Here is a 15,416-nt window from a genome sequence, read left to right on the forward strand (position 1 = left end):
CTCGTCCCATGCAGCAACCAGAGACTATTTAAATATCACAAGCTCATTTGTTTAGACGTATATACTATTTGACAGACTCACCCCCGCTCCCTTCACTTTATCTCCCTCTGCCTCTTACGTTTTCGCAGAATATACTCTCATCTTTTAACAAGACCTCTCCTTCAAACAATATTCTACGAATACGCCGCAACACGTTGTGCCTCTGATGATCATCCAACTGACTCAAATCATCATCTGAGCGCTATCCTTGAAGCTCATTCCAGTCCCTCCTTGGCCCAATATGCAGGGTTTATCGAATACCTCCGATAGCAATACTACAGTCATGAATCCGGTTGTACCTTCAACTACGAATTCAAATACAGGCTCGACTTCATGGGCTCAAAATATCATCACATCCATCCGAGATCTTTTCAGACGCGAACCTACTTCGGAACCCGAGTCAGATGCTTTGGCTGCTTGGGTTGGTGTACGGAAAGGTAGAGGGAGATGTCGATCTGTTGGGGAGGTTCACTGAGTGCTTCCAAGCAGATGGGAGAATTATCATTCAGGGTCTTGATGGGTAGGGAAGATAGTGATGGTTATGATGGAAGTTTGAATTAGTCTCTTCGAGGAATAACATTTGAAGTGCCTTAGGAAATGCAAATGAATATGAATATGAATATGAAAATTGCAAATGAATAATTCCATGATGTGGTATAGATACACGGTTAACTAGTAGAATCACCGCCATAAAGTATAAGTGTATAAGTACATTGTTACAATATCTCCCCTCAGGAGATTCAAGATACAAAGCGCAGTCCCAAGATTAATCCTAAACATTCACACGAGTAGGAATCTTGACTGTGCCACGAGTACGATCATTACGCGGAACACCGTACCGCCGACCAGGGGCCCAAGGCGCACGACCATCCTTTCCAACAGTCTGCTCAGTGAAGACAGCGTCCTGAATACGGAAGGCAAAGCGACTATCCGGAGGCTTAATTGTCTCAGTGCTACGCTTACGACGATCAGCCGTACGTGCCGCACGCTCTTTCTCGGCTTTCTCCTGACGCTCCAGACGCTCCGCATGGCGCTGAGCCACTGTTCGACGCTCTTCAGGGAAGGCAGCGCGGTCACGGGCCAGCTGGACCAACTGCGGATGCGGGATACGCACGTCTGCAGGCTGAAGAACCTGACGTGCCTTGTCACCCTTGCCAACCCACTCAATGGAGCTAGGTTTCTGGATGACATCTTCCGCCAGATCGGAAGGATGGGTAATTTTATCGCCGACCTTCTTTTCTAACATGGGGGCACCTGAGAAAACGCGGCCCGCATCGACACGGGTGAAGGGGCGCGACTCTGGCACTGGGTAGAAGATCTGGGCGCCAGTGGCGGGGTGGACGGGAAGGTCGTTGATGGGTTCGTGGTAGATTTGACGCTCGCCAGCTTGGGCGAGAGGGGTGGTGGGGATCATTTCGTGCACAGCACGGGCATATGGCAATGCGAGAGGGTTGCCCTAGTTGAATCAAGAAGCGTTAGCTGCGTTGCAGAGTCGTGATTCAAACGTGAATAGAAATAGAGGAAGTGACAGCAAGTATATCAGTATAAAGGGAGTTTTAACCAGTCAAGCTTAGCCTGTGTCTTCAAGACTAATCGATTTTTTTTTTGGTATCTCATCATTTGCGTCGGATGTGCAGGGTGAAATTTTGGCCCTCAAAAGGGAAATGGGAGGGGAGTGCTGTTTTACCTTTTCTCTTTGCCGTCGCTCCAATTCGACTAATCGTACCACAGCAGCAATGCGGTTCATGTCAATACCGAGCTCGACACTGACAGCCCGGGGGCTCTTGTTTTGCTCCTTAACCCGAACGTAAACCTCATTCCGAAGTTCCTCGCTAAGAACAGGTTCACTAATGAAGTGCGAGTTGTTTGGGAAAGGTCGATTGGATTGGGTGCCATCCGCCAGCCTCAAATAATTGGTTTCACCAGGGGTGTGATGCTTCAGACCGGCTCCTTGGGTAGCTAGCCACTCGAACATTTGCCGACGAAGCTTAGTCTGTTGAGTCGCGGTGACTGAGAAATGACGGGAAGATTGTGATGAGGAGCATAGAGAAGGGATAGAAGAGGATGTGGAGGAGGAGGAAGATGTAAGGTAGGGGAGAAGATTGGAGACACTCCGGCTCTGTATCCGGGGAGCCATCTTGAAGGTATTGAGCACGACCCCGGAATGCCGGGAATCGCGGAATAAGACTTTAATTAAGAGAGTGTGTTCAATTGCTGTATTATAGTACAGCAATCGCAAAGCCCTCGACAGCTCGTGCTGCAATTGGTGGATGGGGGAAGGTCGAGTGGTTGAAGTTGTGTTTGTGGCAGAAACTTTCCCGCGCCGAAAAGTTGAGTCGTGTGTGGTGTCACGTGATGGGTATTACGGGGCCATCCAGAACAAACGACCGACAGCAACGTAAATTTCCAAGATATAATTATAGTGTTAGAGAAGAAGCTCGATAGTTTAGAAAATCACATCTCATTTTCTCATTTTATCCATACTAGCAGTGATATCATGTCAAGAACGAAAGAGAATGTAGAAAAGAAAACATTGGAACGAAATTCGATGTAGCGCCCATTTCCCGATTTGCCATGCGACAAAATGAGTTTAAGACAGAGTAGGAAATATTACCCAGAAAAAGAAAAATAAAAAGGATAGTGAATGCAGCGAAATCGGGAGCAAAGATCTGTGCGCCTTTGCCATCAAGAAATGACCATATCCATACCCATGCCATACTATGGTAGTACCGCATAACATCATCCAAAAAGGAGATGCAAGTAAAAACCCAAGAGCCGGACGCCATGCTCTGTTCGTTCCATTGCTGGCCGAGAAGTGTATGATAGGGTAAAAAAGATATAAGATGAGTCCCTTAACACAAGTGCAATAAGAACTGAAGCTACAAATATCCCGTAGCTCATGCCATTCAGTGAAGAATAAACGATGATTAGGCAGTGGCCGAGACGAATAATCGATGAATATAAGAAAATAAATGAAAAGGACACAGACAAATGAGAGAGAGAGAGAGAGCCTTCTTCGAATACTTGTATAGGAAGGGAGCTGATAATTGCAAAAGCGCAAGATAAATAGCAAATTTCCATTTCCGGGTTCACGTGAAAATGCACTGATTAAGAAAGACAACAAACGCAAGATAAGATGTAATGGGGAATCACGGTTGAAAATAGGCGACACCGCGCGTCGAGCTCGGGACCAGCCATTGACAGACAAAACTACTTCGAGTAATGAAGTTGTAGTCAAAGCCGAGGCGCGCGGGCGAAGAAGAAGAAAGAAGAAGCATAATACAAAGCAAACAAGAACACGCAAGGGTATGAGGTGGTGATGATAAAGGCAAATGGTGGACAGAAGAATGCGCCGTGCATGTGCAAGCACTTGCACGACTGACCACAGTAAGGATACAAACTTGACGATGACCTGAAATGCAATCCTCCCAAAGAAAACAATACGTGAAGAAAAAAAAAAAGGAATGGTAGAAGTGCGCCCGAGTCCCCATGCAATAAGGCAGAAAAAAACAAAAAACAAAACAAAAACAAAAAGAGAAGACAAGAAAAGCAAAATCAGAAGAGGAGATAACCGCATCCCGCAAGAGCCAGAGATAGAGTGAAATACAAGAGACATTAAAGGCAAGAAGACAAAAAAATCAGAGCCCGAATCAATACTCCCGAGAGGTATGCAGCCGCCGAATGCTGATCTAACTCGCGAAACGAAAGGAACCCCCCCAATGCGCCAATTACCCCATAGTTCGTTCATCAAACATGCCGGACATGATCTCAAATATAATGCTTGGGACCTCAGCGACCCATCATGTAATCGGGGTAGAAGGAATTGAAGCCGTTCATATTCGGTGCCGCGTTGTTATTATTGTTGGTAGGAGTAGCTCCGGGTGGTGGCGGCGACATCATCATCGAGTTACCTCCACTAGTCCGAATTCCAAGGCCCGAATTGTGACTGAAGTTGTTGTTTGCCATCATCGCGTGTGGGTGACCTTGTCCGTGTATGGGATTACCGCCACCGTTTCGTACTGGCATTGGCATTGCTAGACCGGGAGGTGCGGCAAGTCCAGGCGGTGGTCCACTAACCGAGGAAAACATATGGCTGTGCATACTGCTCAGATTGTTGCCTCCTGGAGCCCCGCCTGGTCCGGAAAGAGGATTGGCAGGGTTCATGCTACCAGGCTGACCCGAACGAACACCCAGAGGGTTTTTGGAGAAACTCAGACGAATGCCAGTCTTGACGCTGTTGGACAACTTGTAGCCATACAGCTCATTGAGTGCCTTGCTGGCCATAGCAACTTCGTCAAACTCCACGAAACACATTGGTCCATTTTGTTTGTTTCGGAAACACAGTCGCTTGTATCCGCGTTGCTTGGAGAACAGAGCCTTGAGCTCCTCCTCGGATGTGTCTGGCGGGAGATTACCGACGTAGAGTGTGTTGCATGGCGGGTTGAGGTCGTTCGGGTTTGCAGCTGGTAAGCTATGTCGAGGTGTATGTTGACTGGTATAGGGGAAGCTGTGGCCATGACTATGGCTGACAGAGCCAGGATAGGCAGACTGTGGACCATTGCTACCCATGCGCTGGCGGTGATCACCACCTGCATAATTCGGAAGAGGCGGGGATGACATGGCCGTAGAGAGAGACATATTGGCAAATCGACTGGTCGGGATCTGGGGATTGGTCGACCGACGGGGGGCCGAGACAGATGCCGAATGTCCATTTTCCGCGTAGCCCACCGGATCTTTCAACAACTCACCCGTCTCCTCATCGGGATCTTCATCGATCATCGATTTGCCTGTCACCCGGGGAAGGTCACCGACGCCGTTTCCGATCGGAGATTGTGGAGAAAATATATTATGCAGACGTGAACCAGATTCCGATGCGGAGGGGAGACCTTCACCGATTGCTTGGCCCGATGGGTTTGTCGATGAGAGTCTTTCAAGACTTTGAAAAGTGCCGTTGAAACGCGATGCTTGGCGCCCACTCAACAATCCGCGAGTTGCGGTATGATCGATGGTGTTGCGACGCGTGTTGGAGAGATTGGATCCGACCGCACCAGGGTACATCTCAACCACCATGTTCGCGTCGTTTTTGGAGTTTGGCTTGCCGTCAAGTAAGGCACGCGCCTCTTCGGCGGCCGGGAGAGTGTTGAATCGAGCGATCGCGCTGAGGAATCCGTCATCCTCCGGGTGGTCGGAGTTTACGAAATCGGCATCGATGAAATCCTTAGCGAAAAGGAGCATGCTGCGAAGGGCCTCGCGACTCGTATTACGAGGAAGTTTGCGCATCAAAATCGCACCACTCCCACTGGGGGTGCGCCCCAGGCCATTCAAGGCCTGGAGATTGCGGTCGGAATCGCCGAGACGCATGCCGCCGTCGAAAGAGGATCCGATAGGTGAGAAGGGGTGTGTGAAAGTAGGAGCTAAAGTACTGGGCGCTTGCGATGCGGTTGGACTGTACACGTCGGTCGACATCGCATGCTGAGTTGTGGCTGGCGCCTTAGGAGGGAGTTGTGTTGGCGATGAGCCAGACGATACCGACTCGGTGCGTTGGGTGATTCCGAAAGAGCCAGGACTCGTTCGAGTAGACTGATTCGAGCTGCTGCTCATGCCTCACGGAGTCGCTGAGTGACGTTTAGAAAGAAAGGGTTACAAAAAAAAATTCTTTCTCTTTGATTCCCCTCTGTCGCGACACACGAACGTCAAAATGTAACAACCCCAACAACGGACAGGAGTGTACTCGTAGCCGATCTTAGAGAATAGCGCACGACAAAGCGATCGTTGTGATAAGTGGCGCGTCAAAAGTTCGAGTAGTATTGGGGGGAAGATTTGAGTGATTCAATCGAAAGTCGTCGCGAACAGAAAGTCTCTCATCGGAATGCGACAAAGCGCGCGTCGTTTTGACGTAGTGTGGACGGAAGGTTGGGTGTAGTAGGAAGATGGAAGATAGAAGAGAGAAGGAAGCGAAGTTGCGCGACGCCAAACAGGAACGATGGATGCAAAAAGAAAGGGGGAGGGGAAGGATGGGAAGATGATGAAAGAAGATTAAAACAGGAGAGGAGGAGGAGAGGAGGAGGGGGGGCAAAGAGAGAAGGGAAGGGGGAAGGGGGGAAAGAGAAAAGAGTCCGGAACAGTCGAGAGTCCACTCAGTGCCAGATCCATGGATCTGCTTCACGACGCGCCTCAAACGGGTGTACAGGTATCATACAGGGTCAATGGACTACCATCAATGCGGAGGTCTCCATAGTGGGGGGGATGTACCCGGCGGCAAAGTGACAATACGCTGTCAGAAGAATTACCATACAGCTCGACTATGGTAGCTGGCCGGTTGCAGAACGTGGGAAAAGTGCGTGTCCCGAATGAGGAATGCCTGGAGCTGATGTTTTCTAGAATGAGTCCACTATCCCCTAGATAGGTATAGCTCTACAGCATTGTGTCTTCTCAATGACTACGGAGTATAACTACAGGTATGCAGTATGTACATTAAACTACCGAGTTATAAGAGCAGTACTTAAAACAACGCTGAAGTAGCCTAGATAAGCACCAGCTCCCTCTATTCGTAACAGTGACCATGTGCATACACAGTATAGGTGGTACCTCGAACCCGGCACCTTAATGCCGCTAAATAGGCCACGAGCAAATCAGTAACATGAGTGAGCAGCCAACGAGCCTAGCAAGCCTCGGTCATAGCTTTGTTCCAGGCAGCCGGGTGCTGACATTTCAACGGGTATGCAGGAATGAATCAACGACTGACAATTCACCCCAAAGGACGGGAGGAATATTAGGCATCACCTCGGTACGGAGGAGTTACGAGTACGCAGTACATAGTTTAGTGTCTCACGATTTAGGGAAATAAGCCCTCGGCCGCGACCCGATCGGCTCCCTCGAAGTCGGGATGTAACAAAGTACCTTAGGTACATAGACCCGCAGAAGGGTTCCTTGCACATCACCTCGTGCGCGAACCCTGTCAAAGAGCGACCAAGAAAGGGGGACGTGAAGGGGGTGGGAACATCGGGGCGTCAAGGAGACCGTGCACATTCCCGGGTTGATCTGGGGAAAGCAGCTGACCGCTTTGATACGACAAGCAATAACTACCATACATTATAGTTTGTTCTATGTATGTATGTACTATAGTATCCAGAGTCAGGTCATTCACATTCAATCAAACATCCTTGGATTTATAACAACATAAAAGCCCCTGCTTTGCGCATCCATGGAATTTGAAAACTCAAAAGGATGGGCGATCTTTTTGAGGCGGGCCAATGACTAGCACTTCTCAATCTGGCCCTGCCTTGGATTGGTCAGCACGCGCAATGGACTTGGCCTTATCCAACGCTGCCATTTAATGTGGTTGGGCCGTGGAGGTACCACTTGGTGTGGTCGGTCTATCAGTCCCTGACTTCCTTGGATGTTGTGAACGGGAGTTTGTGATTGTTATTGTGACGCGTCTATGATCACTGCTTGACTGTCTTTCTCTCTTTTAGAAATGATTTGAAAGACTTTCTATCGGGTGGCTTATTGTACCTTCTACCAGAGTTGACTATCCGGATGCCTAATGAAGTAGAACTCCAACGTCAGATTCGAGGCTGTCACATTGCCGAGCAAAGATGCAGATCAACTGTACAACTTGGTCCATGCTTAAGATCCAGGCGATATGCGCGATCTAGTGATGCTCTATGTACATTCCTCGCTTTACAGTACTGTAGTAGTCCCGCTAATATGCCGAGAGCCAATTGAGGAGGACGCTGTTCAAGACCAGTCCTTTGTGCAAGTACAAGGTCGTAGTATTGCTTTGTGGCTCGCTTCATATAGTATTTGCTCGGGTATAATATGCACCATCTACTAAGGCTTGCACGAGACTGGTAGTATCAGGACTATATGCAAGCACCTGTGAATGGGGTTGGCTCCTAGATTGCAATACAGAGCCAAGACTGGAACAGGTCTGAGTACCTACTATGTGATACTGAGCGATTCTACAGTAGCTGGACAGATGCTGGTAATTTTAAGTAATCTACACGCCCATACCACACTCCCGTAGAAGCTTTCTTTCCCATTAAACACCGAAATCTAATATGCACGTCCTTTAGGGGCTCCGACTTCACGAGCCTCAACAGGTCCTTGAAGACTCCAGGCACTGCCAAGGTGTATCTACATTTTAGTGTATATTGTGAAGAGAAGACGATGAGAGGTATTCTCCCATCGGCTACTAATACCAGTACTGGTGATGATTATACTGATATTGCTGAATCTTCGGTTGAGATGAAGACTTTACATGTCCATCTTCATTCGAGACTATTCCATAATATACATAGTAGACGGGTCCTAAGCCGGTTTTCCCAGGATTTCACAAACGCCGCAAATGCCAGTCGCATAAAGCCCAAAAAAAAAATACATCCACCAACTACCAGCCTGTTCTGGATTCAATGCCACATGGCAAATGAGTCATGCACGAGGCATGGAATTCCAATCCTGCAAGCAGTAGCATTCGGCGGAGAAAACGAGGTTTCAAGCATCATTTCATGCCTTCTGGTAGGTCTTGGGCTTCTCTTCCAGCAGACGAGCCTAGAAAGATTCCACTATTAGCATCGGCTCGGTGGTCTCGGAGAAGAAGAAAAAGGGCGCAAGCCAGTCCAGGCGGTCCGCGCGCTGAGTGTTTCCCGACTCACCATGTTCAATAACTTCCACACAGGATCACTAGCCTGTGCTCCCACGCCAAGCCAGTATCTAGCACGCGCCTTGTCGAGAGTAATATCCTTGAATGGTCGCGGAGGAGCAAGATGGTCAGGGATACCGTGACGAGCTATCGGGAGGGGGTTGTATGTTCCGATGACCTCGAGGGGTTTGGCGCCACGGGCGGATCTACAATACCGTGTTAGCAAATCTAATGATTCCCCTTTCGTTTCTTGTATCAATTGATTAATCCTCGCCAGCATAGCCAGCGCATCTGAGGTTATGCGCGAAGACTTTCGGAGAACAGGATAGGACTGTGATGGACGGGAATGGGGACGGGGGTGGACGCACCGGGCTTGTGCAACAACAATGTTGTAGAATGGCTTATGCTTGTTGCCGAAGCGTGCCAACCGAATTCGAAGGACCATGGCGACGGTTGTGATGTCTTTAGTGATAGTCGTGCTTTCTGTGATGAGAATCAAAACTCCGCAAAAGTTAGGCGGTTCGGGCGGTGAGTTTTTCCGAAATGGCTCGATTCGGAATGGCGGCGGGGATGATGCAATGCGAGATATACTTCAACTTCAACTTGCTTCAGGTTTTCTATTCTACACTCTCACAGTCCTCTCTGCTTTTAATATTTGGCTGGGTTTGGCCGCGAAGCTTCGGGCTCAATACAACAAAGTCAAGAGTTTATGTTCCGTTCTCGTTTCATTAGACCATTCTCTTTTACTACTGTTCGTCGTCATAGTAAAGCTGCCGCGATGTCGTTGAAAGTATGATTGAAAATAATGATCCTCGAAAGCAATCCCTCTAACCTTGAACCAGGCTATCTCCGCGAAAGATGCCGCATCTTTGGACAAAGACCTAATGGACATGGGTGGATGGTCTCTCGACCAGCTGATGGAATTAGCAGGTCTCTCCGTCTCGCAAGCAGGTGAGCGTCCATCAAAATATCAACATGATCCCTTCTAACAAGACAATCTGAAGTCTGGCATGTCCACCCAATCTCAGCAGGAAAGAATGTCCTTGTAATCTGCGGACCAGGAAACAATGGTAAAACCCCCTTGCCAAACCATCACTTGACATAAAACTGAACTAACTTCACCAGGCGGCGACGGACTCGTAGCCGCGCGTCATCTCGCACAATACGGCTACAAACCCTCAATCTACTATCCAAAACAAGGCAAAAATGAACTATACTCTCGACTACGCACCCAACTAGAAAATCTATCTATCCCATTCATAACAGACTCAGACTTCAGCGTCGCCCTACAAGAAACCTCATTCCTAGTCGACGCAATCTTCGGCTTCTCATTCGGGGGTCCTTTGCGCGAGCCATTTGGAACCATCATTTCCCAAATTGAAGCGTCCAAGGTCCCCGTTTTAAGTGTCGATGCTCCGAGTTCCTGGGATATCATGTCGGGTCCGCCGAAGGAGGGTCCTGGTGCGGGATTCATGCCTGCTGCGTTGATTAGTTTGACTGCGCCCAAGCCTTGTGTTAAGTTTTATTCTGGAAGACATTTTATTGGTGGTCGGTTTTTGTCTCCGGATATTGCGCAGAAGTATGGGCTTGATTTGCCCAAGTACCCTGGTATTGACCAGGCTATGGAGGTAGAGGTGGATGCGGACGCGAGATTCTAGGGGAGTTGTGGTAGAGGTAAATCATTATCTTCAGGTTTTAGGTAGGATTCATGCAATCGTGAACTGTGAAAATATTCAGGATCGGATTATGATATTTGCTTTATTCTTTGAGCAAGGATAGGTTGAAAAGGTCATGAATGATAATGATCAATGTGTAGAGTCCATTGCGTGGTCTTCGTTAAGAGGTAGTATGAATCTATCTATGCGCTTTCCAGATTAAGTCTCCTAGAGAGCCTCTCTCATTTCCTGAATGATCCCCTTCACTCGAGGCTCCATTCCAGGACCAGACCCCGAGACCCGCGAGAGGACACTATCGACTTCATAAACTTCCTTCGCAGCACTCTTGACTTCCGCACCCAGAACCTTGATCAAAGTTCCCGCAGCGACAAGTCCACGGTAAACCGCTTCAGAATCCTTCTCATTGGCTATAATATTGGTTAACTCCTCGAGGAGGATCAGAGCTTTCTCTGCGGATTCAGGCGTCTGCTCTCTGCCTTCGGAGGTTATGTAGACAGCAAAATTAATGTATAAGGTCGTAATGGCGATAGTAAGATTTCGATTCGGTGACTCGCCGCTACTAGACAATGCAGATTTAATACCGGCTATTATCGAGTCGAACTCATTAATGGCTAGATCACGACCGGCAGCAGTCTCAAACAAATTGGCAAATGTTCGGACTACGAGCATGGCGTTGTTCGGATTCAAAGGTGCATCGAAAGCTCCACTGACTAGCAATCCAGATACTAGATTCTCCCCGTTGTACTCTGTGGTAGCGACAAAAGGTGCAGCTGCAGCCAGCAGGCGAAGGAGGTCCAGCCCCGGGAGTCTGTTGGCAGGTGGCCATGAGGTGGCAGCCCTGAAAATCAATGGAACAGCAGCTTCAAGTTCAGGTGAGTCCGCTAGCGGCTTGCTGGATTCCAACTGGCCACATAGGGCGACAACTTCATCGATTTCAGAGGGCACTAAAGTAGTGCCTTTCTCGCCTTCTGAAACGAGCTTGTCATTGATTTCTTGGAATTTCTTCACGATGACCTTAAGTTGGGCTGTCTTGATGGACAAATATGTTTTTTGGGGAAGAACTCGGGGAAGCTGCTCAGGAGCAGGTTGCTGCGCTGCTTCTGATGCTGCATCGCCGGGACGGTATCGTCTCTCTGTGCCCCAGGGGTCACCGCCAGCAGGTGTTGTTTCCTGGGCCTGGCCGATAGTCGCCCCTTGAGTATTCTGTGTGATGAAATTGGCCACTTGATCAAGGTATGTCATAGGTAACTCGTTATCTCCAATGAACTTTGTTGCTGCCTCGTAGGGGTTTTGAGAAACGTTATATGGGAGTTTGAGTGGGGGCTTGCCGTCCTCAATATCGACGTCAAACACATAATCATAGTCCTGTCCAAGATATTCTGTCTTACGGCCACTGCTTCCGGCAGATTCGACCACGGTACCCACAGCTATCCATTCCTGTGTTGCAGATGACCAGGTATGGGCTGTGACACTGCCATCTCCTTCGCGGATCATCTGTACCTGACCCTCCTTTGTTCCTGATTTTTGCTGTAGGAATTCTGGGCCAGGAAGTTGTTCCTTGTTGATCTTTCCGACCTGCTCTGCCGGAATAGCGGACTCTTTAACGGCTTGGTCGAATTGTTGTAAGGCCTCCGGGGAAGCGATTCGATCAGGGCTTCTACTGAAGACACGAGTGACACGATCACTAGCACCCGTGACAATATCACCATTCACACCACATGCAGCGACGCTCCAGACAGAGATGGCAGGGTGGGTAATGGTCTGAATGCACTGGGTTCCACTCCAGACTCTGACAGTGCGGTCTTCACCGGAACTAACCAATTCTCCCGAGGGAAGAGCAGCAAGTGAATATACAAAGCTTTCATGGCCATGCAAAGAAGCTACCAAGCGTCCCTCCAAAGTATAAAGTCGAATGATTCCATCGTTACTGGCGGAGGCGAATTGTGCACCTGTCGGATTCGACGCCGGGACCTTGCATAGGGCCCTGACGACGTCATCGGAGTTCTTAACGCTTCCTCGAAGGTTGCCCGCGGTATCGAAAATGCGGATGATTTTATCAGCACAGCCTGAAGAAGAAATCTTGTGTCAATCTTTGCTCCTACTAAAATCCATTCTGGGAGTCACATTGTAGATTGGTCAGCAAGCTTACCAGTGATGATGGTGTTCTTATCGTAGGCCAGCACAGCCCAGACGCTTCCCTCGTGCCCATCTAGAATTCTTTCAGTCTCCCATTGACCAACTTTCCAAATTCGAGCAGTTGAGTCCCAGCTACCGCTGACAATCCAACCACCATCAGGAGATACGTCTAATGCGCAGATGTTATGGGCATGGCCCAGTAACATAGCATCAGCATTGTCATCTGCCGATTTGCTGGGCTGTCGAGCTTCAATGATAGTATCCTGGCCACCAGATAGAACAAGGCCTTCGGGATATTCAGCTGTAGGTGGAAGGTAGGCTAGGCTATTGATGAATGCCTGACCATGGGCGGTGATAGTGTAATCATAGGTTGGAGGGGAAGACGAGACAAGCTTCCAAAGTCGGACAGTAGCATCACGGGAAGCCGAGAAGACTGCATTTGGATTGGGGAAAGCGACGGCGCGAACCTGAAATTGGAAATAATGGTCAGTATGCTACAATGGGGTGCCTTTCGAGGTGACCGAGGAGGGCAACGGAGGAAACCTGAGTGACTTACATCATCGCCATGCCCCTCAAGGGACGCGGAAAGCTTGAAGTCAGGCATACATACAACTGATGCCTTGAATGTGAGATAAAGAGAAGGAAATCCACAAAAAGAGACACTGATCGAAGTATGAGCAGTAGAGATGGCCGGTGTTGTCCTTTAGTCGTTCTGGGGTCCCCGCCTGCGCATCATATCACGTGGGCGGTGGAGCTATGACGAACCTACTAGAAAACGACCGCATTTGGGCTTTCTTCATATTGTTTTGTGGTCGATATATATTCAGAACGGGGGTATTTTCAGTACAAATATCAATTGGAGAATGCTGAATAAATAATTCTTATACTCTATATCACACCATCATGACATTCCATTTGATTGAAGCGTGGACTACCTTCTTTTATCCCGCTCTAATCTATGGGTACCTGTGGGACGCGATCATTTGTAGCTATTCCCATAGTGATACTCCTGTATGAGTCTAGCCTTGCCCCATCCAGTGGAAAATTCACCAGTAGAACAATTCGTCTTTCACAGCCCTCGGTGCAATTCCACTCCCCTCTAGGGAATCATTCTGCATTTCCAACTTCGTTGAATAAAATGAATCAAAAGCGAGCTTTCAAGCTACACTGGCAACTGGCTAGAAGACCAATCTAACCCGATTAGGACTAGTCAAGCACGATTACCTCAGCGTGCAGGTGACCCTCAATTATATCGCTGCACATCAACTCTGCGGACTCGATAGACAATTAACGATTGACGCGGGCATGATCCCACCGTTTGGTTCTTCTGTACACTTGATGACTTGACGACCGTGACGAATCTCTTTTGCACTTTCCTTAACACGTCAACTGCTTCCCTTTTTCTTTTCGCTCCCTTTGGCGGTCTTGTTCGGTGACGCGGTTGTCCGTCTTCTCTTAAAAACTTTTGAATCGTCGAAACCTTCTCTATCGTCTTTTGCAAAACTCGCTTGGAAAGAGAAAAATGGCGTCTGGTTAGTTTGATCTCTCAATACTCTAATCATGCGCTTTGATCCTAATGGTTATCCAGATATCCCTAAGGTCGTCCCTCTCACCTGTCACGGGCATTCACGCCCCGTGACCCATTTGAGTTTCTCCTCCACTGTTGAGGACGAGCAGTACTACCTCATTTCGGCATGTAAAGGTACCTTAACTGATTCCTGAATTTCTACCGCAATTTAGAGCACGTTTCAGAAACATGATTAACTGGATTCGCAGATAACAATCCTATGCTGCGGGATGGCATCACAGGTGACTGGTACGATCTGCCCCACAATAGCAAAATGTTGCAGGAAGCAAATTGACCCTTAACCAGGATTGGTACATTTCTCGGCCACAAAGGCGCCGTATGGCAATCCCGGCTATCTGCTGATGCAGCAATCTCAGCCACCGCCGCTGCAGACTTCTCTGCGTAAGTTTACACGGAACCATTTCTCCTTTGGGAAAAAAAGAGCCAAAAGAGAGTCCGGTTACTCACAACTCAAACAGCAAAGTCTGGGACACCTACTCAGGCGAATGTCTTCATACCTTACAACACGCACACATTGTTCGAGCAATTGCGTTTCCGATTCAAATTAACCCGCAAGTTCTTGCGACTGGTGGCGCCGAGAAGAAATTGCGTATCTTCGACCTTTCCCGTGGATCTGGTGGAGGTGGTAGCAACAACTCATCCCCTCCTCTCCCGCCAACAGGAGGTGAGAATGGTTCTACAGCCACAAGCTACGAAATCGGCCCCGGTGTCCATGGCGGTACCATCAAATCTATTGTTTGGAGCCAGGACTATAATGTCGTGACAACAGCTGCGGAAGATCGCAAAATTCGATGGTGGGATCTGCGCTCACGACACCCTGTTGTTGAGTACGGTGTTGATGGAAATATTGGTTCCTGCGAATTGAACAGCCTGGCTACCCGGCCCGCTGATCCCGGCATCCTCACAGTGGCTGCTGGAAAGAGCGTGTATCTGTTTGATGGCTTACAGCCAGGCCGACTGTTGAAGAAGGTTGATTTTGGGTACGAAGTCGCCAGTGCGGCTGTCAATAGTGAATCGGGTCGTTTAGTCACCGGTAGTGCCGAGGATACCTGGGCCCGAGTCTATGATCTGAACACCGACGAAGAACTTGGTAGGTCTATCATTTATATTCTGGTGAGGAATTGGAAACTGACCTTTCTGACAGAGGTGCAAAAGGGACACCATGGGCCCATTTGGTCTATCAGCTTCTCCCCCGATGGAAAGCTTTATGGCACTGGTAGTGAAGATGGCACCATCAAATTGTGGAAGGCGTGTCGGGAGCCGTATGGCCTCTGGCGGTAATGGAGCAAATTCGTTAGCTTCACCCATCACTGTAACTATTCAAGGTCAAAAT

General features: G+C 48.7%; 6 protein-coding genes across 6 annotated transcripts; 2 read left to right on the plus strand and 4 right to left on the minus strand.

Annotated features, from left to right (window-relative positions):
• Positions 1–811: 811 nt before the first annotated feature.
• On the minus strand, positions 812–2,176 carry N7469_002642 (mitochondrial 37S ribosomal protein mS45; the record flags this gene model as incomplete). Its single annotated transcript, XM_056641562.1, has 2 exons — positions 812–1,495; positions 1,727–2,176. The coding sequence occupies 2 exons, from the start codon at positions 2,174–2,176 to the stop codon at positions 812–814; spliced, it is 1,134 nt and encodes a 377-aa protein (XP_056504056.1).
• Positions 2,177–3,828: 1,652 nt separating this feature from the next.
• Positions 3,829–5,640, minus strand: N7469_002643 (uncharacterized protein; the record flags this gene model as incomplete). The annotated part of the gene is made up of 1 exon (XM_056641563.1): positions 3,829–5,640. The coding sequence occupies one exon, from the start codon at positions 5,638–5,640 to the stop codon at positions 3,829–3,831; it is 1,812 nt and encodes a 603-aa protein (XP_056504057.1).
• A 2,907-nt stretch (positions 5,641–8,547) lies between these two features.
• On the minus strand, positions 8,548–9,128 carry N7469_002644 (mitochondrial 37S ribosomal protein bS16m; the record flags this gene model as incomplete). Its single annotated transcript, XM_056641564.1, has 3 exons — positions 8,548–8,592; positions 8,697–8,889; positions 9,052–9,128. 3 exons carry the CDS (start codon positions 9,126–9,128, stop codon positions 8,548–8,550), a joined length of 315 nt encoding a protein of 104 aa, XP_056504058.1.
• A 333-nt stretch (positions 9,129–9,461) lies between these two features.
• N7469_002645 (NADHX epimerase) lies at positions 9,462–10,341 on the plus strand (the record flags this gene model as incomplete). The annotated part of the gene is made up of 3 exons (XM_056641565.1): positions 9,462–9,473; positions 9,526–9,634; positions 9,809–10,341. 3 exons carry the CDS (start codon positions 9,462–9,464, stop codon positions 10,339–10,341), a joined length of 654 nt encoding a protein of 217 aa, XP_056504059.1.
• A 225-nt stretch (positions 10,342–10,566) lies between these two features.
• N7469_002646 (WD repeat PLAP family protein) lies at positions 10,567–13,099 on the minus strand (the record flags this gene model as incomplete). Its single annotated transcript, XM_056641566.1, has 3 exons — positions 10,567–12,425; positions 12,509–12,962; positions 13,052–13,099. The coding sequence occupies 3 exons, from the start codon at positions 13,097–13,099 to the stop codon at positions 10,567–10,569; spliced, it is 2,361 nt and encodes a 786-aa protein (XP_056504060.1).
• A 918-nt stretch (positions 13,100–14,017) lies between these two features.
• N7469_002647 (WD40 repeat domain-containing protein) lies at positions 14,018–15,364 on the plus strand (the record flags this gene model as incomplete). The annotated part of the gene is made up of 6 exons (XM_056641567.1): positions 14,018–14,027; positions 14,084–14,197; positions 14,272–14,311; positions 14,369–14,464; positions 14,542–15,173; positions 15,228–15,364. 6 exons carry the CDS (start codon positions 14,018–14,020, stop codon positions 15,362–15,364), a joined length of 1,029 nt encoding a protein of 342 aa, XP_056504061.1.
• Positions 15,365–15,416: the final 52 nt, after the last annotated feature.

The sequence above is a fragment of the Penicillium citrinum genome (assembly GCF_028827155.1).
Source record: "Penicillium citrinum strain IBT 23319 chromosome Unknown utg000002l:1.0-3833315.0:1.0-3834789.0, whole genome shotgun sequence".
In the NCBI taxonomy this organism is placed as follows: Eukaryota; Fungi; Ascomycota; class Eurotiomycetes; order Eurotiales; family Aspergillaceae; genus Penicillium; species Penicillium citrinum.